Below are 25953 nucleotides of genomic sequence, written 5' to 3'. Positions count from 1 at the left end.
CTGCCCTTTGTGTGGTTCAATCTAGTCATTTAGATGTGTAGGAACTAGCCCTGAATATGGTTCATGACAATATAACTACTTTCTACACTATGGTCGCCCTGGCTTGAAGAAGGCAATGCTGAATATTGATCCCTATGTTTCTTTATTAATGTTCACATTATCCAATTTGCAATTGATCATCTTAATGTGCTAGCAAGAGAACACTGGAATGCCCATTCCCTTCCTATGACCAACAAACTTCGATTAGCACATGCTGACTGGCAAATTACTACAAAAAATATTTAATGCACAACTTTATGATCAAATATTTTTCCCATATTAAATGTGTGATAGCATTTAATGCAGTTTGGTAAAAAGGCCCCTACAATTTTCTTAGGTCCTTCTTGTTGTTCCTTTCAGGCCTCAGCAGAATAATATAGCATTTAGGGAAAAAAATACAGCCCAACAGTCCAGTGCTGGAGGCCAGAATAGCAAATATCTCCACTGCCACCATGTACTTGCCCTTGCTGCTCAGGTATGATGGGATGAAGGAGATCCAGACACTGCAGAAGACTAGCATGCTGAAAGTGATGTACTTGGCCTCATTGAAACTATCAGGTAGATTTCTTGCTAGGAAAGCTATGATGAAGCTGATACAAGCTAGAAATCCCAGGTAACCCAGAACACAATAAATTGCAATTACTGATCCTTCATTACATTCAATTAGTATTGTTCCAATTTCTGATCTCATATTAAAATATGCAAATGGGGGAGCAGTAAACAACCAGGCAAAACACAAAAAGGTTTGAATAAGGGAACAGGAAATGACTATAGAGTTAGAGACCCTGGAACCCATCCATTTATGGAGTTTGCTTCCTGGTTTGGTAGCTTGGAAGGCTGTAACCACAGTGATAGTTTTTGCCAGTATAGAGGAGAGCGCAATAGAAAAGGTGATCCCAAATGTAGTATGCCTGAGAATGCAGGTGACATCCTCAGGATGCCCAATGAATAACAATGAGCAGAGGAAGCAGAGTATGAGGGAAATGAGGAGAATATAGCTGATGTGTTGGTTGTTGGCTCTCACTATGGGAGTGTCTCTGTAATAAATAAAGATTCCCAAGATGACAGTAGTGATGAAAAAGAAGAACACGCTTATGGAAGTTAATGCAACCCCTAGAGGCTCTTCAAAAGATAGGAAAGTTATCACTTTTGGGATGCAGGCATCTCTTTTTTTATTTGACCATTGATCATCCGGGCATGTTGTACAGGTGTCCATATCTGAGAAAGAAGATTATCATCTCATTATGTCACATATATCATAAGAACATAAGCAATGCTTCTGGTGGGTCAGACCTGAGCTCCATCGTGCCCAGCAGTCCGCTCACGCGGCAGCCCAACAGGTCCAGGACCTGTGTAGTAATCCTCTATCTATACCCCTGTATTCCCTTTTCCAGCAGGAAATTGTCCAATCCTTTCTTGAACCCCAGTACTGTACTCTGCCCTATTACATCCTCTGCAAGCGCATTCCAAGTGTCCACCACACGTTGGGTAAAGAAGAACTTCCTAGCATTCATTTTGAATCTGTCCACTTTCAACTTTTCCTAATGCCTTCTTGTTCTTTTATTTTTTGAAAGTTTGAAGAATCTGTCCCTCTCTACTCTCATGAGGTCTATTTAATAAAATGCACTTAAATATCATGAGTCCTATAATCTTCACAACTCAGCCAAGACAGAGCAGTCTAATTCACACTAATTGCATGGAGAGTGAATTGACTGTGATCTCCACATTGAGTTAGCACCTGGTTGTTTAACTCTAGTGCAGTGGTTCCCAAACCTGTCCTGGGGGACCCCCAGCCAGTCAGGTTTTCAAGATATCCCTAATGAATATGCATGAGAGAGATTTGCATACAATGGAAGTGACAGGTATGCAAATCTCTCTCATGCATATTCATTAGGGATATCTTGAAAACCTGACTGGCTGGGGGGTCCCCCAGGATAGGTTTGGGAACCACTGCTCTAGTGGTTTCAAATAACACAGTTGCATGTAAGAGTAGGTAGTATATGCACTCATGCTACCCACAAGCAGATTCCACAGACCACTGCACAGAAAATGCAACCATTTCCCCTCAATCTGAATCCTGAACCCCTCCCATTCTATTGGTGAAGACCAAACCCTTCTCTCGCTCATAATGATCAGCCAGTCTTTAATGGTGGTGTCTCTGGTGAGTTAGGCAGGAGGCATGGGTAATCAGGCATTTTTGCTGCTTTTCAAGCTCAAATTGAAAAAAGTGGCTCTGATGCATGGTACCACAGTTTAACAAACAAGGATGGTACAAGTTTCTTTGATAATTTGACCCCTATTGATTGTTTTGAAAGGCTGATAAAGTAACATGAGCAAAAGGGGATCATTATTACAACCACTTTTAATGCATTAGAGACATCCACAATAAGTGCTGGGTGTGTGATTTAGGGCTGGGGTCTCTGGCCTGTCATCAAGGAGTTATGGGTCAAAGATATTAAGAGGAACAGATGTCCCAAACCTTATTGGGATTATGGGAAAGGAGGGCAGGTGAGTGGTATGGAAATCTAGGGGTGTGAATTCAAAACAACAACATATTCCACTCTTCATACAGTTATCTTCAGACATTGTTTATTCTTAGAACTTATTCTCAATAGTTCATCACCTTAATCCAAGACATGACCAAACAATGGTAATTAATGGTAAGTAGATGGTTGCAACTGAAGCATGCCATTCAGGCGGGGTTCCCTGATTGGAAAAACCTTAGTGATCATTATAGTATGGAGTATCTGTGTTTTCAGACAGACTTCTTGGGTCACCAGGCCGCCCAGTGGTACAAAGTGTTAAGTGGATTTAATAAAAAGAAATTAAAAACTGGTTTAAAAGATATTTGGAGCATTGAGATTAAGCATGAAATTACTGCATCTCAATGGCCACAAATTTGGTCTTGGAGGATGAAATGTACGGTGTCAGCATCTATGAGACAAACTTTGTTTTTTCTGCTACATAGAGCATTGTGAACTCCTGTTAGGTTACAAAAATTAGATAGTTCTTTGTCTAATAGAAGTTGGCATTGTCATCTGGAAGTAGGAACTTTAGATCATTTATTGTTTCATTGCCCATGTATAATGAATTTTTGGAAATCAATTTGGGACCAAATTAATAATTTATTAGATAACCCAGTGGCATTATCCTATGATACTGTGATATTTGGAATGGAAATGAGAGCAAAAAGTCAGATTTCTGTGAATAACAATAAATTACTACTTATAATGACTGGTGTTGCCATTCAGCAAATTACATATAATTGGAAGGATTGGAGGATATTAAATTACAACTTCTGGTGGAATTCTTTATGCCATATCTATAAAATGGAAAGGTTTATTGTATTACAACGGGATTATTTTAATAAGTTTCAGTATTGTACAGATTAATTTAAAATTATTTCCCTTATTTTTATCAATTTAAGGTGCAGGGAGGGGGAAATTTTATTATTACATGTTTTATATGATAATGGAATATATGTGTGGGAGGGATGGGAAAGGGGAAGGGATAAGATTTTATGAAATGTATCAATGATTGTTTGTAAGTGATGTATTTATTGCTAATGTGAATGAATATATTTAACACTTAATGTAATTTTGAAAATGAATAAAGAATTAAAAAAAAAGAACTTATTCTCAATAGTTCATCATCTTAATCCAAGACAGGTCCAAACAATGGTAAGCTGTGTACAATGTGGCTGCCGCTTCAATTCAGTTCTTGTAGCCACCCCTGTGGGCACCTTGCCCTGCTGGTCTGCCTGTCAGCAGGAATGAACAGCCTCCTACTTTGCCTTTTCTCCACATTAATCCTGAAAGAGCTATCAAACAGTTCTTGGGTCAAGCTTTCTTTGAAGCACTGAAATACATTCACCTAACTGACCTTTCCTTCAAGCTGAGGCCAGAAGGTAAGGGAACTTCCACCCTTATAGTGATTTTATGATCCTATACCCGCCCAATGCTCCCTAATATTCACTGTCACTGGGGTAACAAACCTTGGGCATTAATAGCAAATTCCACTATTTTCCTGGTCTTTAAACCAGGCTCCTCTTAGCAGCAGTGATGATTTCAGTCTCTCCGCACTCCCACAGCTTTACATACTCACTCCAAGCTTTATAATCAGTTCATTTCATATTCTTTAATATTCAGGATCATTCTATTTAAACATAGTCTGGCTTGCTCCCATAACCAGCTCACTCACTTATACATTCATCTATCACACTTTCTTCTGGTTCTTGACTTGGCCATATATTCTGGTTTATTAAAATCTAGGTCATTTTCTCCTATTTCCATAGAACTTTCTTACTCAGTTAGTTTTTCCTTACCCCTACCAGTGGGTGCAAATGTTTTCCTAATGCACCTTCTGGATACCCCTCACCTGAGAACTCCATGAAAGTTTCTGTTTGGTAGCCTTGTACCTGGCTTTCCTGTTCCCTTCTGTTAGAGCTCTGCTACGGGGCACAGGTTAAGAAACCCAGTTTCTCTCCTGAGCATCCTGCATGGCTGGGAGGTTTCTTAGCTGTTCAGTTCTGTGCTGCTCTGTCTCATTAGGTTTCCCAGCTGCATTGCTCAGTTTCCCTTAATAATAATAATCAGTTTATATACCTCAAAGCCTTAAAGTTCTATGTGGTTTACAATAATTAAAAAATTACAATTAAAAAGAAGTTGAATAGAACTCAAAAAGCAAAAAGCTAATAATTAAAGACACTATAATGATCTCAATGGTATATAATAAAATTTTTCTAATTAGCTGCCTAAATATTTTGTATACAAATGTCTTTAAATGTCTCCTAAAAGTCTATAAATGTTTCCTAAATTCTCCATAAGTGTCAGTAAGCATAAAGCACGTCAGTTCTGCAAATCCCCAACCCCTATCTTTAACCCTTCCATGGTCAGGGAGCAAGGCTTGAGGTTTAAGGCAGACTTTTTCAGCATGCTTAAGAAAGGAAGAATAGGGTGACAAAGAAGAATCTGGCTTCTGGCATTACTTCTGCCCTTTCTCTTGAACTACTAGTAGGACTTTAGCCTTCTGCCAAAGCTTTCCACTTCTATTTCTTGCCCTAGGAAGGAAAACAGCTTGATTCAATTCTGGGCTGGCTGTAGGGGTTCTAGCCAGTAACAGGGACTTACCTGTCACTATATATATATATTGTCACAGGGAAATCTGTGTGAGATCAAGTGTAAACTTAGAGAAGCCAGTCATAAGTGAAAGACTGGCTAAATTGTCCCAGTCTACAGAAAAATGTAAACACATACCACAGCCCAGAGTTGGGGGGAAGAAAGGGGCACACATAGGAAACAGCTATAAAACTCATATATAAAGCCTCAAAAATGACTATGTAGCTTCTTTTCTCTGAGATGCTCATTGACTGCTTAACCCTCATCAAATTGCCTATAAAATCTTACCACTTTTAATACCAGACTTGAGCACTCTCCAGCTTTTATTGATAAAATCCTTATGCCATACACACCATCAAGAACACTCAGATTTAATGCCACAGATTTGCTAATAATCCCCACCAGATTATTTAAGATACTATTTGTAAATTGATTTTTTTTCAGTCACAGCTCCATCACTTTGGCAAGAGCCTTCCTTGACAAGATTCAAATGTCAACTGAAAACATTGCTATTCAAGGATGCATTCAAAATGTGAGACTTAATTCTTCATAAGAGGAAGACCAACAATTTTCCTACTGACTGTGTTTTTCCCTTACCCCTTGCCATTTTTATTATTATTTATTTATTTCAATTTTTAAGAACAGAATAATCATGACAACAATTGGGTTACATTTAGACAATTACAGAATTATTCGAGAGTCCACCTGGTCATAGCATAGAGTACCGTATTTTCGCGGATATAACGCGCACCTGTGTAAAACGCGCACAGGGGTATAGCGCGCAGAAATCACGATGATATGTACCAAAACTTTTCTATACCGCGCTCAGGCATATAACGCGCATGATGCCCGACGCTCCTTTCGCCCGCCCTGACTTTCCGTGCGCTGTCCCGACTCTCCGTTCACCCCCCCTGACTTCCGTGCACTGTCCCCCCTTGAAGTCCTGTCCCCCCTTGAAGGTCTGTCCCCATCCTGAAAGCCTGATGCCCCCCCCCCGACGTCCGATACATCCCCCCCCCGGCAGGACCACTAGCACCCTCACCCCGAAGGACCGCCGACTCCCCAACAATATCAGGCCAGGAGGGAGCCCAAACCCTCCTGGCCACGGCGACCCCCTAACCCCACCCCGCACTACATTACGGGCAGGAGGGATCCCAGGCCCTCCTGCCCTCGACGCAAACCCCCCTCCCCCCCCAACGACCGCCCCCCCCCCAAGAACCTCCGCCCGTCCCCCAGCCGACCCGCGACCCCCCTGGCCGACCCCCACGACCCCCCCACCCCCCTTCCCCGTACCTTTGGAAGTTGGCCGGACAGACGGGAGCCAAACCCGCCTGTCCGGCAGGCAGCCAACGAAGGAATGAGGCCGGATTGGCCCATCCGTCCTAAAGCTCCGCCTACTGGTGGGGCCTAAGGCGCGTGGGCCAATCAGAATAGGCCCTGGAGCCTTAGGTCCCACCTGGGGGCGCGGCCTGAGGCACATGGGCCAAACCCGACCATGTGTCTCAGGCCGCGCCCCCAGGTGGGACCTAAGGCTCCAGGGCCTATTCTGATTGGCCCACGCGCCTTAGGCCCCACCAGTAGGCGGAGCTTTAGGACGGATGGGCCAATCCGGCCTCATTCCTTCGTTGGCTGCCTGCCGGACAGGCGGGTTTGGCTCCCGTCTGTCCGGCCAACTTCCAAAGGTACGGGGAAGGGGGGTGGGGGGGTCGTGGGGGTCGGCCAGGGGGGTCGTGGGTCGGCTGGGGGGGCGGTCGTAGGTTCTTGGGGGGGGGCGGTCGTTGGAGGGAGGGGGGTTTGCGTCGAGGGCAGGAGGGTCTGGGATCCCTCCTGCCCGTAATGTAGTGCGGGGTGGGGGTAGGGGGTCGCCGTGGCCAGGAGGGTTTGGGCTCCCTCCTGGCCCGATATTGTCGGGAAGTCGGCGGTCCTTCGGGGGGGGGGGATGTATCGGACGTCGGGGAGTCGGCCGGGCAAGAGGGCTTGGGCTCCCTCTTGCTCCGATCGTGGATGCGGGTGCGGGTGGGAGCGCGTGCGAGCGGTCGTTCGGGGTGGGGGTGCGAGCGGTCCTGCTGGGGGGGTGAATCGGGCGTCGGGCGGGGTGGGAACTATGTTTAAAAACTTTTCTATACCGCGCTCAGGCATATAACGCGCGAGGGGTATGCGCGGTAGGTAAAATCGCGTATAACGCGCGCGTTATATCCGCGAAAATACGGTAATTGGAGAGTAAATTTAGGAAGTTGAGGCCTTATTGTTGGAAGAGGAAGGTTATTATTTTTTACTAAATGTAATGTTGTATTTCACTTCCCTCTCCTTAATGAGTCATGTTAGTTATGTATTGTCTACAACTGTTTTTTAATTTTTACAAAAAAATTTCAAAAATATAGGTTTTAATTAATTAATTAATTCTTTTTTATATAATTTCTCGTATTGTAAACCATTTAGACATCTTTGATGGATGTATAACAAGAAACTAATGAACTTGAAACTGGCAACCTGGTACCATTTTATCTTTTCCAATATCTGGGTTCAGTAAGATAAAATCAGCCCCACTAGGAACTATAAAACAAGGAAGCCAAGATGCAGGTAGGACTGCTAAACATGTCATACCATGCTGCAAGCAGGGAACCAGTTTATACAAGCCCACATCTCTCAGGAGGAGTTACATGATTAAAGAACAGCCTACACTTGCTAGTTTTCACAAGCTTAGCAGTGGAAAACAAAGAGGTAGAACAGAGAGCAGCAGCAATGAGAAGACACATGAAATGAAGCCAAAAGCCCAGTTACAATTTGGAGAGAAGGACAACCCCCAAGGAAACCAGGTCATACAGCTACAATATTTTGTATTTGAATTCCCTGAAACTGAAATGCAAGACAGGGTTCTCAGGGAAGAGAAGGCAATAGTCAGATTAAATGCATGTTTTGCACTTGGCTTCAGTGAGGAAGATAATGGGCAAATACCAGTAGCAGAAATGGTAATCAATGCTGATAAACAAGAGAAACTGAAGCAGATCTCTGAAACACTGGAATATATAATGGGTCAGTTTGACAAACTGAACATTAGCAAAGTGCCTGGACTGGATGGTATACATCCCAGAGTGCTGACAGAATAGAAAAATGAACATGCAGAGCTATTGGTAGTAATTTCTATTTAAAATCTAGCATTGTATTGGAAGCCTGGAGGGTGACCAATGTGACACCAATTTTTAAAAAGGGTTCCAGAGGTGATGTGAGAAATTATAGACTAGTCTGATGTTGGTGCCAGGCAAATTATTAGACAATATTATAAAGAATAAAATGACAGAAATTGTACATAAGCATGGATTAATGATAGAAAAACAATAAGGATTTAGTCAAAAGAAACCTTGCTTCACCAATCTACAACATTTGAAGGGGTGAATGAACATGTAGATAAAGATGAGCTGGTTGATATTTTGCATCTAGTTTTCAAAAGGCATGCTAATTTTTGAACCTGACTTACCTCACTTTTGTAAACAGGTCCCCATCAGTTTTACCGCAATGGGAGAAAATCTTTAGATTATAAGCTCTCTTGGGACAGGGCAAGTATCATTTCATTTTTTTTTTTCATTTTATTAAAAATGTATAAACCACTCTATTCCAAAGTGGTATACAGTACATACAATGTCTACAAAATTTGAATATAAGTCCTTCTTCACCTGAGTGTTTAATGCATAATATTAAAAATTCTACTATAGAATTTTTAATATTTTGGTGATGGCGTAGCTCTAAATAATTTTAATAAGACAAGATTGATGCATTTTTTTATTTCAGGGTATCTCTGTGCTTAGACTAAGGGCTCCTTTTATCAAAGTGCACTAGCGGGGTTAGTGCATCGGACATTTAATTACATACTAACCCCAGCGGCAAGCCAAAAATCTAACGCCTCGTCAATGGAGACGTTAGTGACTAACGCGGCAAGTGGTTTAACGCGTGGTATTCCGCGTGTTAAACTCTTACCATGCCTTGATAAAAGGACCTCTAAGTTGAGGACCTCAATTTTCATAGAAAGAAATATGACAGCAGTTAAAGGCCTAATGACCCATCCAGTCTGCCCTTCCCCACCATGTATATCTTCTCTTCTCCATAAAAGATCCGACATGCATGTTCCATGCTATCTTGAATTCAGATACAGTCTCCACCACTTCCACTGGGAGGTCATTTCATATTTCTACCACCCTTTCTATAAAGAAGCATTTTTTTAAATTACTCCTGACACTATCACCACTTAGCTTCATCCTATGCCCTCTCCATCTGGTATCCTACCCTATGGTATTTTGTTTTTAAAGAGACAAAAGGCAGTTCCTGAATTATCACCATGACTGTTTGGCCAGATGGTGGGAAGAGAGGAATCTTATTAAGTATTTTCCCCATTCTTTAAAGAAAAAAAATAGTCCCACCCAGCCTGTGTTCTCCCTTTTTTGTATCTCATTGCATTTCCCACTCCTTATCATATGTATGAAATTAAATGTCTTTGTGAGTTTGTACTTAACACCCCATATTTATTTAAATTTTTATAATGTGACCAGCTTAGATATCTGAAAGGAGTATAAAAATTTTTTAATAAATTTGAAACTTGAAACTACTGTATTTTCACGCATATAACGTGCATACGTGTATAACACGCATACGTGTATAGCGCGCGGGTCCAAACCATTTGTGTAAAAAAAATTTTATATAGCACGCACGCGTATACCGCGCATGCTGCTATAACCTCCTCCCTCCACTCCTGCTTACTCCCTCTTCTGGCCTGTGAGCCGGCATCCTTCCCCCCCGCTCGCGTCACCCCCTCTCCCCCACGATCCTACATCCCTCCCAGCACCGCAAAGACATCGGTCGCTTACCCAATAGGGCACCGGCACCAGCACCAATACACAGGACGTGCCAATGCAGTGCCCAAAGATCCTCCCTCATTGGGCTGGGCTGGGCGGTGTGAGGGAGATCCTCCCTCTTCCCTGTGCTGGGCTGGACTGGGCTTTGAGCATTTGTGCATGCTCAAAGCCATCTCGGAGAGAGCAAGACCAGAAGGCTTTGAGCATGCGCAAATGCTCAAAGCCCAGTCCAGCCCGGCACAGGGAAGAGGGAGGATCTCCCTTGTACCGCCCAGCCCAGCCCAACGAGGGAGGATCTTCAGGCACTGGCACTGTCACGTCCTGTGCATTGGTGCTGGTGCCGGTGCCCAATCGGGTAAGCGACCGATGTCTTTGCGGTGCTGGGGGGATGTAGGATCGTGGGGGAGGGGAGGTGACGCGAGCGGTGGGGGGGAGGATGCCGGTTCGCAGGGGGGATGCCAGATCACACTGAAAAAAAAAATTTGTATACGCGCTCACACATATAACGCGCATGGTTATACTCGGTTTGTAAAATCGTGTATAACGCGTGCGTTACATGTGTGAAAATACGGTATATTGCACTTTTTGGAGCCCTACATCCCTCCTTAATTTCAAGAACAGGGAACATAATGGATACCCTATATTTATTTGTATGCCATGTTTTTCATTTTATCACCCACCAGTTTTGTTGGAGATCTCTCCTTCTGCACATGGAATACAATCAAAGCAGCAGACAGGCTCTCCTTCCTTGATTAATTTTCTGTAACCAGGATGGCAACTTGGATTGCATCTGAACTGTGGAGGTTTCTGAGGATTGATAAAACATATTCTGTAACTTCATTTGATGCTAGACAGTTGTTTTTGAAATGGAATGTTCCTTTTATATATTTATTTTTAAATTGTTCTCATGCTTAGGAAGGCAATTGTAAATGTAACCCAGAAGCCTCAGATCAGATGTGATAACTTTCAGAAAGATAACTTTATAAAGACTAATAAAGTTATATAATAATATTTACAGGTCACTAATCTAAAGATATGTTATACATAAATAATACCACAGACAAACAGGAGATGATAACTTACCAAAACTTGGAAAGTAGAAAACAAAACAGTGAAGGAAGATTCTAGCGATCAATGTCTTTTATTGGTATATCATGACTCGACACGATCGTGCTTCGGCCTAAACAGGCCTGCCTCAGGAGTCTATAAGTAGAATGGTATAGTACATAGGCTCTTCCCAAAAAGTCTTACAATGCAACAAAAGAAACACACTTTCCTCCACAGGAGCAGGAAACAAGGTACTATACCATTCTACTGATAGACTCCTGAGGCAGGCCTGGTTGGGCCAAAACATGATCATATTGTGACATTATATACCAATAAAAGACATTGAGCACCAGAGTCTTCCTTCACTGTTTTGTTTTCCACATACACTCATAATAATGCATCATATTAAAAACAAAAACTGTGTAAGAAAACAGCCTATTAAAAATGGAAGAATAGTTAAAAAATAAAAAAAACAGCATCATGCCCCTATCACATCCCAATTGCTTCCCGAAAAAAGAACATCATCTCCTTTCTAAGTGGTGGAGTGGCCAAGTGGTTCAAACAGCTGCCTCAGCACACTGAGGTTGTGAGTTCAATTCCCACAGCATCTCCTTGTGACTTTGGAAAAGTTGTTTAATACTTTATTCTACTAAGTACAAATTAGATACCTGTCTAAAGCATGTAAAACACTTTATAATCACTGAGAAAAAGCAGTATATCAAGCCCCATCCCTTCTTTCTATTTCAAATGAGCCAGGAGTTTGTTCCTTGTGTCTGTAACAGCTAATTAGTGTCAATTAATTTCAATTTATTAATTACCGGTACTATATGTACACATCTGGGATCAGCACTCCAATTTAAGTGACCTTTATAGAATCTGGAAGCTAAAGGTTTGCCCAGAAAGCCAAAATACTCCATTCTTTTGACCATTTTATGACAAGTTTCATGATACCTGTTTGGATCAGCACCTCTCATCACTTAAATCTAACCTGGGTGAATGATCTCTCCCACATGATGGCCTTCTCATCAATGGTGAAATCCTGCCCTGGCGGAGCATAAGGGTTATAACGTCCAACAATTTGATATTTCAATTTTCTATCAGGAAGAAAGATGAAATTTAAAATATTGTATCCAATGGCGAGGTCTCCATTTTCATCCAGGTACATCTCTTCTCCCAGACCATTTTTAAAGTGGAGATTCCTCAGAAAATGATGGAGCTAAGAAGTGAAGGGTGCATTTTAAGTAGCGCCAGGCTAAATAGGTAATTTCAAGCATACATAAACATTTGTTTATAACTATAAGGAGAACTAATTTTAAAGCCATTTCTGCAGATAAAGCACTCTCTATCTCCTCCCACTAACAGATGGGCACAACCTTAAAGTACAGACCAACTCCCTGAAAAAGCTTAGAAAAATTATTTTCTAACAGCTATATAAACTTCTCTGATTCCATAAAGTAGTGCTGCTCGATTTAGGAAAACAATTTTGTATTGGGCGCCGTATCTTAAAAAGGATATGGTGATATGCTGAGGGATTAGAAAAACTGGGACTCTTTTTCCTGGAGAAGAGGAGACTTAGAGGGGATATAATAGAGACTTACAAGATCATGAAGGGCATAGAGAGAGTAGAGAGGGACAGATTCTTCAAACTTTCGAAAAATAAAAGAACAAGAGGGCATTCGGAAAAGTTGAAATGGGACAGATTCAAAACAAATGCTAGGAAGTTCTTCTTTACCCAACGTGTGGTGGACACCTGGAATGCGTTTCCAGAGGGCGTAATAGGGCAGAGTACAGTACTGGGGTTCAAGAAAGGATTGGACAATTTCCTGCTGGAAAAGGGGATAGAGGGGTATAGATAGAGGATTACTGCACAGGTCCTGGACCTGTTGGGCTGCCGTGTGAACAGACTTCTGGGCACAATGGACCTCAGGTCTGACCCAGCAGAGGCATTGCTTATGTTCTTATGTTCTTATGTTCAATTCAGCCTATTGTATCAATTTTTTTATTTGATTTTCCTGCCCCATTGGGTATTTTTTCAAACATCCTGGTGGGTTTATTTTATAGCCTCTTCACCCCCCTTTCCCACCACACTGGTGCTGTGGTATAAACAAAATAAACAAACAAAAAAAGACTTTTCCTCTCTCTGTTAAATCCTAGCTCACATTTGTGGTCTAATACCAGCTCTGGCAGGATACACATTTCAAATATGACATATTGTAATTACAAAACAGAAAATAAAATTTTGTTGTCTGGTCATTATTCAAATCATGTTGATCCCAGGCTCTGGTTGTCTTCTGATAACTTGCTTGCCAGGGTCTTCTTTCTTCTTTCTCCATGCTAACTATCCATCTTCCATCTTGATCTCCCCTTACACTTTCCTTCCCTTCCCAGAGGTCTGGCATCTTTCCATTTTTCATCTCCATCCCTGCGCTCTGCAGCAATGGATTCCACCATTCCCAGATCCACCATCTCTACTTTTCTCAACTACCCTTCATCCAGTATCTCTCCCTCCTTCCCCACCATCCCAACTACCCAGCTCTCCAATATCTCTATCCCCCACCCTCTATAACATCCCTTGTGTCTAACTTTTCTCCCTTCCTCCCTAAATCCCTTTGTCCACCATCTTTCTCCCTCTCCTCCGTTTTTAGACCCATTATTTCTTTCCCCCTCCCTACCTCCTCCAATCAGGTATATGCATGTCTCTTTGAACCCCCCTCCGTCCATATACTCATAAACCATGGCCCCCTCCCATGAAGGCTTGCCCCCAAAGGCCTGCATGTACCCCCAGCTTCCCCTGAAGGCCTGCCCCTGAAAGCCTGGCCCCCAGAAAAGCCTACATGTTCCCCCAGCTTCCCCTGAAGGCCTGCCCCCGAAGGCCTGGCACCCCCAAAGGCCTGCATGTTCCCCTAGCTTCCACTGAAGGCCTGCCCCCCAAAGGCCTGCATGTTTCCCCTGCTTCTCCCCTGGCCTCCTGCTCTTACCTTAAGATAATACAGCAACCTGCAGAGATGGATCGCCGGTACTGTAGCAATCCTTGCAGGCTGTCATCATCCTCAGTAGCATGTTCCCTCTGCTGTGATCCTACACCTAACATCAGAGGAGGGGTGGGACTGGCAAAGGGAATGTGCCATCGAGGATGACGGCAGCCTGCAAGGATCACTACAGCACTGGTGATCCTCTCTTCAGGATGCCATATTATCTTAAGGTAAGAGCAGGAGGCCATGTTGAAGCTATGGAAACATGCAGCACTTCCCGAATGACCCTCTACCTTCACCCCCTACAGTAGGAATGGTAATCAATGTACGGCCAGCAAGAGGCAGTGCTGTTGCTCCTGCTTTAGGAAGGCATGGGGAGGAGGGTCACCGAATCAGGCGGATGATTTTTTTTTAAAAGGAATCAATTCAAATCAATTCACTGGAAGTGAATCGATTTGAATCAGAAATCAGGCAGCAATCGGGCAGTACTAGTATATTTCTTAGTCAGGGAATCTCTCACATATTTCCCAAAAGATTCTTACAGGATAGCAGACTGAAACTTTATTCAGAAATCAGCACCATAAATTTCTTAGTCAGAAAATCTCTCCAATGTTTCCCAAAAGATTCTCACAGAACATCACAAAAAATATCTTCAGACTCTCAAACATTACCAGCATCAATATTAAACTTTGACCTTAACCAGAATTTCACAGTCCTTCACAAACTCAAATAAAAACTACTATAATTACCTTCTCACAAAGCACAGAAACCAAAACACTTCCACATAGATCCAAGTCACCCTGCCAACTGTCAAATCTGACAGTTAAAATGTTCAAGCAGCTGATGCTGATCTCTGCACGAGGACAGCAGACCTGTGCCAGAGTTCAGCAACAGAAAACCTCAGAACTGCACCAATACAAACAATACAAACCAAACCTCTCAAAATATGAAAAAACACAGTTCTTAAATTCCAGATCCTTTCTGCTTCAAAAACCCTTCAAAACCTTCTTTAAACCCTGTTTTTTCACACTCAAGTAACTTTTAAACTTTTAACCCTGGTTACATTTAGAAGTCCCACAGAAAAAGTTTCCAAAATGGAGTTCTTCCCACAAGCAGCATAAGAAATTGTCACAGTTTTGCATTCAATATGCCCTGAATTTTCCCATAGACATCAGAGCAGGATTACTATCCCCAGAACTCAGAGCAATTCAGGAAGAACTGTGCTGTTCTAAACAAGCAGCCTTTCCTCAGCTGTTGCCAAGCCAACCACTTCTCAGCTGGTTCAGCTCAGAACATAATGCAGTGCAATCACAGGAAAAATATACTTCAGGGTTTTCTCTTATGCGGTTTAAGCAGCCTCCAAGTTTTATTACTGGTTTTAACTGAAACATTCTCCTAGCAGGCAATTTTCCACAGCAGCAATTTTCAAACACATAAATTCAAAACCTACATTAGCACAAACACTGGCAGCTTTAAAATCCTCACAACTCACTTTTACAGCAACTTATGTCCATGGCCTCAGCATAAGTTCCTGGCTCTGTTGCCCTAACTGGAGTATTCACAAACTCCATGGGTTCAAGCTGCTGCTCCACTGGAAAGAAAGGGCTTTCTTCCATCTCCCAATCTCCATTGCTGCTGCTGCTGCTGCTGTCTGGCTGGGGTAAGAGCTCAGGTTGCTGCTTGCACATCTGCTGCCCTGCCTGCTTCTCCCTCTGTTCTCTCACTCTCTGCTCTTTATGGAGCCCATAGCCCCACCCCCACAGCCTTGATAGGGGATGGGACTGTGTTTCTCAGGGACAGTGTTTCTCTATTTTTGCCTTACAGGAGCAGAGTGCACTCTGAGATTTAACCCTTTAACTGGATTGGCAAAAGCTCTAGGCTAAACAAAGTCTTCCTGCATGTCATATACTGACTCACTCTGGCTGTGCTAGTGGTAGTCAGCGATATCAGGTAGAGAATGACACGGTGGCTGTTACCCGCAGCTAGCCACAAGTAGCTGTGGGTAACCCACCAAAATGGTGAGGAAAAACCTGTGTTCACCATGGCTACGGGGACAAGGCCATTCACCACCCCATGGAGCAGTGAATGGCCTTGTCCCCACAGTTAAGGGAAGAAAGATGTGCTTTCAACTATCGTGCTCCCTCCCTCCTTACTGCTGCCCTCCTTACTGCCACCGCTGAGTTTAAAGCGCTACCTACTCCCTCCCTGCTCCTTACTTCCTGGCCACGATGTCTAAACTGCCTTCTTACAGCAGCCGGAGCATTGAAGCTATGTGTGGCTGCTGTAAAGGTCATCTCTGATGCAACCGGAAGTTGCATCAGAGACAACCTTTCCAGCAGCCATATGCAACTTCAACGTTCCGGCTACTGAAAGAAGGCAGTTTAGACATCGCCGGCCACAGAAAAAGGGCAGGGAGGTTTGTTGGACCGGGCCTGTTGTCCGGGAGGGGGGTGTGAAAGCACCACAAAGGTAAGGGGCAGGGAGGGAGAAAGGGAGGAAAGGTGGGGTGGAGAGGAAAAGATGTTGAAGGGAAATGGGTAAAGCAGAGTGGGGAGAAGGACGCTGAAAGGACATGGGGAAGACAGAGGGGGAGAAGGATGTTGAAAACACATGGAAAAGACAGATTGGGGAGAATGACGCTGAAAGGACATGGGGAAGACAGAGGGGGAGAAGGACGCTGAAAGGACATGGGGAATACACAGTGGGGAGAAGGATGCTGAAAGGACATGGGGAAGACAGAGTGGGAGAAGACGCTGAAGGGAAATGGGGAAGAGAGAGTGGGGAGAAGATGCTTGCAGGGAAGAAGACAGAGATGCCAGACTATGGGGGGAGCGGAGGGAAGAAGATGAGTGCCAGACCAATTTGGGGGGGGGGGGAGAAAGGGAGAGGCACAGTAACAGAGAAAATGGAAGATGCAGAGAGAAGAGAGACAGTGGATGGAAGGAATTGAATAAGAAGATGAGGAAAGCAGAAACCAGACAACAAAGGTAGAAAAAAATTATATTTCTTTTTGCTTTAGGATAAAGTAGTATATTCGTAGTGTTGATAAAAATTTATCAACAAAGCCCTGCCAGCTGAACATCTCTTTCTCCAGTTGAGCAGCCAGAACTTTGATTTATAAGAAAGGAATAAGCTAAATATTGCAGTACTGAGGCTTGTATGGATGCTGCGGGGACAGTGATGGGGCGGTAAATGGGATGGCAGTGACGGTGATGGGGCGATGAAGGGAATGGCGATGATGGGGTGGTGAAGGGGCCGGTGGCCGGAGACAGTGCAGTTACGGGGACAGATTTTTTCCCCATGTCATTCTCTAATATCAGGTTATAGCTTGCTGACCTGGTCAGCTCTCCTGCTTAAGGGCAAGATACTCCTATCCCTTTTCTTAGGGACAAATCATTTATTAGCAGCTGATTTGTCACAATGTGAAGTTCACAGTAGTTCCTTTTAAAAAGCCTCACTTCTCTGTTGGGATGCATGAGTGGCCAGTCCATAACAATGGTAGCCCCTCCCATGTCCAAAGAGTATAAATTTGGAAGTTTCCAACTTGGACATTTTTGTGGTCAAAAATGAGGTATAAATTTGGTCATCCTGGTGACTTAGATGTACAAGTACATGAATTTAAAAAAATAAAAATTGGATGTGTGGCAGTTCAGTTTTTTAAAAAAATGGTTGTTGTACTTTCAAAGTTGGACTTAGAGGGCTATTTTTGATAGGAGGTTTATGTTACACATAAAATACTGGATTCGATAACTGGTGCTTAAATAATAATTGCTGAGGACTATTCTATAAATGGTTACAGTCAGGATGAACTACAATCAATAAATGCATGGATGAGGAAATGGTGTGAGGAAGAAGGATTCCACTTCGTGAGGAACTGGACAAGGTTCTGTGGCAAGAGCAAGCTCTACAGGAGAGATGGACTGCACCTGAGCGCAGCGGGAACAAGACTTCTATCAAACAATGTCAAGAGAGGAATAGAACAGGCTTTAAACTAAGAGGAAGGGGAAAGCCGACAGTCGCCCTAGCATCGACGATTCGGAAGAAGGTATCCCGTGATGATACTAAGAAGATATAGGCTGGGAAGAAACAAGGGACAAATTACAAGAGTCGACTAACCCAGAAGAGGTTAGAAAGATTGTAGCAAAAGAGAAGACACTAAAGACTGAAACACAGGGAAAAGAAATGAAGACACTTAAATGCCAGGATTTAAATTGCATATATACTAATGCAAGGAGCCTAAGAAACAAAATGGGGGAACTAGAAGCCGTGGCCAATGCAGAAGACTTAGACATCATTGAAATCTCTGAAACATGGTGGAATGAGGAAAGCAAATGGGTAACAGCACTGCCCTGGTATAAGCTCTATCGCCAGGACAGGTCATGACAGAAAGGAGGTGGAATAGCCCTATACATAAAAGAAAGCATACAATCGACAAGAATAGACACAGCGGAGACGACCAACAAGCTGGAATTGCTATGGGTTAAAATATGTGGTAGAAAGGGACACGAAATAAAGATGGGCATATACTATCGTCCACCCGAGCAAACCGGAGATATCGATAAAGAAATGGAAGCCGAGATGAAACAAGAATGCAAAAGCGGTTACACAGTTATTATGGAGACTTCAACTACCCCGGGATAGACTGGAGTCTTGGAAACTCAAAATGCGCTAGGGAAACAGAATTCCTGGAGGCTACACAAGATTGCTTCATGGAGCAGCTTGTTAGAGAACCGAAGAGAGGAAATGCCACTCTGGATCTAATCCTAAATGGGTTAATGGGACCTGCAAAGGAAGTGGAAGTAGTGGGACCGTTGGGAAACAGCGACCATAATATGATCAAGTTCAATGTTGAAGCAGGAATACAAAAAGGAAAGAGAACCATGGTGACAACTTTCAACTTCAGAAAAGAAAATTATGAAGCAATGAGGAAGATGGCAAGGAAGAAACTTAGGAACACTTCCAAGAAATGGCAGATGGTAGAACATGCCTGATCTTTTTTCAAGGACACAGTGAGCGAGGCGCAAAACCTGTACATCCCCAGTTTCAGAAAGAGGAGCAAAAAGAGTCGAATAAAGGACCTGGTATGGATGACTAAAATAGTGAAGGAAGCGATAAGCAATAAGAAAAATTCATTCAGGCAATGGAAAAAGGACAAAACAGAGGGGAACTGGAAAGAGCACAGGAAGTATCAAAAAGAATGTCATCATGTGGTTCGAAAAGCCAAAAGAGAGTATGAAGAGAGATTAGCCAGAGAGGCACGAAATTTCAAACCATTCTTCAGATATGTTAAAGGGAAACAGCCGGCCAGGGAGGAGATGGGACCACTGGACGACGGAGACAGGAAGGGAGTAGTGAAGGAGGAGAAAGAAGTCACAGAAAAACTTAACATGTTCTTTTCGTCTGTATTTACGAACGAAGACACAACCAACATACTGTAACCTGAGCAATTCTTCAATGGAAATCAAGCAGAAAAATTAACATTCATGGAAGTGGGCCTTGAAGATGTGTGCAGGCAGATAGATAAACTAAAAATTGACAAATCCCTGGGTCCGGACAGAATCCATCAAAGGGTTCTGAAGGAACTAAAGAAGGAGATAGCAGAACTACTGCAGCAAATATGCAACCTATCCCTGAAAACAGGCGTGATCCTGGAGGATTGGAAGACAGCCAACGTCACGCCCATCTTTAAAAAGGGATCAAGAGGTGACCCGGGAAACTACAGACCGGTGAGTCTGACCTTGGTTCCGGGGAAAATGGTGGAAGCACTGATAAAAGAAAACATCGATGAACACTTGGAAAGAAACGAACTTCTGATAACCAGCCAACATGGTTTCTGCAGGGGGAGATCGTGCCTAACTAACTTATTACACTTCTTTGAAGGAATTAACAAACAGATGGACAGAGGTGACCCCATAGACATCATATACCTTGATTTCCAAAAAGCCTTTGACAAGGTGCCTCATGAATGACTACTCCGGAAACTGAAGAACCATGGAGTGGAAGGAGACGTACAAAGATGGATCAGAAACTGGTTGGCGGGTAGCAAACAGAGGGTAGGAGTGAAGGGCCACTACTCGGACTGGAGGAGGGTCACGAGTGGTGTTCCGCAGAGCTTGGTGCTCGGGCCGCTGCTATTTAATATATACATAAATGATCTAGAAACAGGAAGAAGTGTGAGATAATAAAATTTACAGACGAAACCAAACTATTTAGGGGAGCTGGACTAAAGAGGACTGTGAGGAATTGCAAAGAGACTTGAACAAACTAGGGGAATGGGCGACAAAATGGCAAATGAAGTGTAAAGTATTGCATGTGGGAAGCAGAAATCTGAGGTAGAACTATACGATGGGAGGGATGTTATTGAATGAGAGTACCCAAGAGAGGGACTTGGGGGTAATGGTGGACACGTCAATGAAGCAGACGGCACAGTGCGCAGCGGCCGCTAAGAGAGCGAATAGAATGCTAGGTATAATCAAGAAGGGTATTACAACCAGGTCGAAAGAAGTTATCCTGCCGCTATATTGGGTGAAGGTGCGCCCACACCTGGAATACTGCATCCAGTTTTGGTCGCCGTACCTTAAGAAGGATATAGCGTTACTCGAGAGGGTTCAGAGAAGAGCGACACGTCTGATAAAAGGGATGGAAAACCTTTCAGACGCTGAGAGATTGGAGAAACTGGGTCTCTTTTCCCTGGAGAAGAGGAGACTTAGAGGGGATATGATAGAGACTTATATAATCATGAGGGGCATAAAGAGACTAAAGAGGAACAGATTCTTCAAACTTTCAAAAAATAAAAGAAGAAGACATTCGGAAAAGTTGAAAGGGGACAGATTCAGTACAAATGCCAGGAACTTCTTCTTTACCCAATGTGTGGTGGACACTTGGAATGTGTTTCCAGGGGACGTTATAAGGCATAGCATGGTACTGGGATTTAAGAAAGGATTGGACAATTTCCTGCTAGAAAAGGGAATAGAAGGGTATAAATAGAGGATTACTGCACAGGTCCTGGACCTGTTGGGCTGCCGTGTGAGCAGACTGCTGGGCAAGATGGACCTCAGGTCTGACCCAGCAGAGGCATTGCTTATGTTCACAGTAACAGAGCAAATGGAAGATGCAGAGAGAAGAGAGACAGTGGATGGAAGGAATTGAATAAGAAGATGAGGAAAGCAGAAACCAGACAACAAAGGTAGAAAAAAAATTCAATTTCTTTTTGCTTTAGGATAAAGTAGTATATTAGTTGTGTTGATAAAAATTTATAAACAAGGCTCTGCCAGCTGAACATCTCTTTCTCCAGTTCAGCAGCCAGAACTTTGATTTATATGGAAGGAATAAGCTAAATATTGCAGTACTGAGGCTTGTATGGATGCTGCAGGGAAAGTGATGGGGCAGTAAATGGGATGAAGGGAATGGCGGTGATGGGGAGGTGAAGGGGCTGGTGGGCCGGAGACAGTACAGTTACGGGGACAGATTTTTTCCCCATGTCATTCTCTAATATCAAGTTATAGGTTGCTGACCTGGTCAGCCCTCCTGCTTAAGGGCAAGATATTCCTATCCCTTTTCTTAGGAACAAATCGTTTATTAGCAGCTGATTTGTCACAATGTGAAGTTCACAGTAGTTTCTCCTAAAAAGCCTCACTTCTCTGTTGGGATGCATGAGTGGCCAGTCCATTACAATGGTAGCCCCTCCCAAGTCCAAAGAGTATAAATTTGGAAGTTTCCAACTTGGCCGTTTTTGTGGTCAAAAATGAGGTATAAATTTGGTCTTCCTGGTGACTTAGAGGTCCAAGTATCATAAATTTAAAAATAAAAATTGGATTTGTAGCAGTCCAGTTTTTTAAAAAAATTGCTGTTCTTGTACTTTCAACTTTGAATGTTTTTCAGGAAATGTTCAAAGTTGGACATAGAGGGCTATTTTTGATAGGATGTTTGTTACACATAAAATACTGGATTCGATAACTGGTGCTTAAAAATTCATTGCTGAGGGCTATTCTATAAATGGTTAGAGTCAAGATGAACACAAGCCAAAAAAAAACTCCACAGAAACTAGAAATAGAGACAGAATACTTTTGAGAGACCATTTTATATGAATTGAATTGGGATCCACAGCTATCGTTAGGCATGGCCAGTTACACCATCTGAAATGTGGTACAAATGCAGACACTTAACTTAAGTAGAGATCCCACCTTATTCTATAACTATGTGCGTCACCTTGAGGAATGCCCCTGATCTACCCATAAATCTTCCCTTTCAATGCCCACTTTTTGGACACATGTAAAATTTAATCACAAATTCTACACCTAAATTTATACATGAAAATTTTAATTAATGCCAATTAGACCAAGATTTGGCTGTTTGAGGGGATACATTCCATAATTTTCTCAGATTTGCAGGGGCTCTCAGGTCTTGTTGTCATCTTGTGTATATTCTAGATCAAGCCCTCCGCCCCAATTTGGGGTTTAAATTTATTTAAGCACTGACTATCTTTAGATAGCACCACACAAGTAATTTAAATGAATATAAACTTTTCCTGATAATTTAAATTGCTTTGAATATTTGTGGTTGGTTGATCATGATTGTTGAGTGTATGTATCAGAATCATGGAGGGAAGAGAGTGTTTAAGGATGAAGGGTCACCCTCACTACTCCTGTGAAAACTCACCTCATACTCTGTGCCAAAGTATACCACTCTTTTTTTTTTGAATAAAGAATTCCAGTAACAAATACTAAAATTACCTTCCATGGCAAAGAGTACAAAACCTCTCTATTTTCTCTAGTCCATCTGGTGCCATTTCCTGAGCCAGACATGATCATGTCATGAAGTGCATGTGCTATAGCATATACAGCATTGTACACATTGTAGCTGCACCCAAAGTATGTGCTGAAACAGCGAGAAAAGACATGAGTCTCAACTGTAGAGTTGCAGTCTCTTCTGATCATCTTTGGGCAACTGCTGCGACACAGGTCCTTCCACCAACGTTTAGCCCAGTAATCACATGCCAGCCAGACAGGTTTCATCTCACGGATAAATTTTAAAAAATTTGGCATAAGTTTCTTATGTGGTCTGAATATAAAAAACGTGTTGCTTATTTCAAAGTATTTTTGATTTGTTATTATTTCTACATCAGCGATGGTGATAAAAACCTGGCCTCTTTTCACATTTCTTTGAAGATCCAGTATATCAATCAGTGGAAATTCATTGTTTTTATTAAAGTAGTAAATGTTCACAGTAGATGATTGTTTAATTGCACTATGAATTTTCTGAAATTCCAACTTTATTAATTTTCTCTGGTGAGGTAAGGTTTGATGTAATGCGATGCAGCCACCATTCCGTTCAATCCCTTCTTTCAAGATCTGGATAGCTCTCATACTGCTTTCGTCATCGGTTGAAAAGATACTGACCCATTTCCAGCCAAAATAGTTCAGTAGCTTGCCTATCCCAGCACCCAGATGCAACTCATTGGGGACAGTCCGGTAAAAATAAGGATACTGAACAGGGTCACTCATATAAAGATTCTGTGAGATATAACTGACCTGTCAGTGAAATATAAAATAATGCATATATAATCCTTTTTCATCACTCTAAGAGAACAGTTTATATCACATAGGTGATAGGATTTAAAAGCACATAGTTTGTAGGAGGGTGCTTGTGTCTAGGCTCCTGTCAGGGTCATTTTACAAAGGGATGTATTCTGTACCTGATATTACATATTCCCCTTTTGGGGAGATTTAGTCATTTATACTGTACATAGACAGCCTCACATTCCGCCCATTCTCCATACAAATCTAGGAACACTCCTAAGAGAGTGGTACATAAATGTATTTGAATATAGAATGATTTTAGTGTAGTATTGCTTTGCAAGTTAATCAAGACAACATTAAGGGCTCCTTTTACTAAGCTGTGCAGCATTTTAATGCACGCTAAACCCATGCTACGTGGCTAGAACTAACGCCAGTTTAATGCTGGCATTAAGGTCTTGCATGCATGGCAATTTAGCATGCGCTATTCCGCGCGTTAAAGCCCTAACGCGGCTTAGTAAAAGGAGCCCTAAATGGTATCGGCTTTTCTTTGGAGCCTGTGTAAGAATACAGACAAAGTGGGGAACAGTCTGAGTACATTTTTCAAGCTGTAAATATTCTTCAACCCAGTCTTTAAAAAGAACGCATATTTGTTTTAGAGTGAATGTACTTGAAGTAAAGGGAAATAGAGACATTTCAAGGGGAAACGCTAGGCAGGAAGATAGGCTGACATTTCTTCCTACTGGTTGCACCACTTGGTTGACTTTTCAAGGCTCCTTTCTCTTGAAAACAGAGATTAGTGCATGGGTAGATGATATTAAATGTGATCAAGTGCAATGTGATGTATGTGGAAAAGAGGAACACAAAGTATAGCTACATGATGTTGGGTTCCACATTAGGAGTCACCACCCTAAAAAAGGATCAAGATATCATCACTGAGGCTATATTGAAACCCACAACTCAGTGTGTGGTGTTAGATAAGAAAGCAAATCAGATTTTAGAAATGGAAAAGAAAGATGCACAGCCATCTGGGACTCATTCAACCAGGTCACAGAGCAAGCTCATGAAAACCCACTGAAAGACCTAAAGTCTACAACCTGCCCTCTAAACCCCTGTCCAGCAAAGTAGTACAAGTGAGTTTAGGCCTCATTGAAAGGTCCAATTAAATTGTTAACTCCTTGTTTGAAGAAGGGCAGCTGCCAACAACACAAAAAAGATCTGTGGTGTACCTCCTGCTGATAAAGAGCTCTCTTGATAAGGAGAAGCTCAAAAACTACCAAGCAGTCTCTAAAATGTCTTTCCTGACAAAACTTATAGAATGGACAGTCTGCATTCAACTCTTTAACTGGTTAACTGAACGTAATTATCAAGATGAGGATGTCAAACTGGCTTCAGACCTGGGAACAGAACAGAGATAGTTCTTTTGTCCCTTCTTGATAATCTGCACAAGGACCATTACAGGAGATTAGTCTTCAACATTGTGGATCATAATATCATGCTTACAAGACTGGCAGAAAAACGTATTTATGGCACAGTACTTACAGTACATGGCTCAAAACCTATTTGTCAAAGGGACAACAACTGTACATCATTACCTTGGGCAGTGAACTGTGGGGTGCCTCAGGGGTCCATACGCTCTCCCATCTTTTTTAAAATTCTTTATTAATTTTCAAATCAAATACAAAGTGCCAAAAATGTATATACTTAATTAATACATAAAACAGCACTTATATCCAAACAAGTATTAATACAAAGTACATTTCCCCCCTCCCTCCCTGAATATGTATAGAAATCAATTAGGAATTAAAGGCTTATTCAATTAATTAGTTTTAACAAATACCGCTAATGGACCCCATGTTTCTTTAAATTTTTTATTCTGTCCCAATTTCTCAGCAGTCATTCTTTCAAGTCTATAATATTGACAAAGAGTTTCCCACGAAAAAGTAAAATTCAATCTGTCCCAGTTCTTTCAATTTCTCATTAACTGCATGGCCACCCCGTCATAACAATAAGAAGTCTGTTTTGTTATTTATAGCAGCCCCTCCTATTGTTTTTTCCCTAATTGTTCTCTTTTACTTTGACTATTATAGTTCTTGCCTTTTTACCTTTTGTTCATGTTTGTTTTGTTATTAAAAGTCTTTGAAAGTTATTGTTACTGTTTGGTGATGCTTTGTCAGCTTAAATTTGTATTTCAGCTAACGCATGTTTTTATGATTTTGTACACCACCTAGAAGGGTGATTGGGTGGTATAAGAAATTTTAAATAAACTTGAAACGAAACTTAGGTGTCAATAAAGTCCCAAATAAAACAGTATTATAAGACAATGGGACAGAAGCCTCCAATATCCTGTTAATTTTACCCCATCTTATTTAATATCCACCTTAAGCCTCTGGCTGAACTGCTTCAGTCAATAGACTCA

The 25953-nt window shown here is 42.2% G+C and overlaps 1 protein-coding gene across 1 annotated transcript in view; it reads right to left on the bottom strand.

The window, feature by feature from the left end:
* Window positions 1–361: 361 nt before the first annotated feature.
* The window catches only part of LOC117346258 (taste receptor type 1 member 1-like), a 41209-nt gene continuing 15617 nt past the window's right edge, over window positions 362–25953 (bottom strand). The window contains exons 3-5 of the mRNA XM_033915660.1: window positions 22752–23549; window positions 10681–10807; window positions 362–1257 (exon numbers count right to left, since the gene is read on the bottom strand). Coding sequence (XP_033771551.1) covers window positions 362–1257; window positions 10681–10807; window positions 22752–23549 — 1821 coding nt within the window. The remainder of the gene's footprint in view (window positions 1258–10680; window positions 10808–22751; window positions 23550–25953) is intronic.

This window comes from Geotrypetes seraphini, chromosome 12 (genome assembly GCF_902459505.1).
Source record: "Geotrypetes seraphini chromosome 12, aGeoSer1.1, whole genome shotgun sequence".
Classification (NCBI taxonomy): Eukaryota; Metazoa; Chordata; class Amphibia; order Gymnophiona; family Dermophiidae; genus Geotrypetes; species Geotrypetes seraphini.
This window is presented reverse-complemented; position numbering and strand designations above follow the sequence as displayed.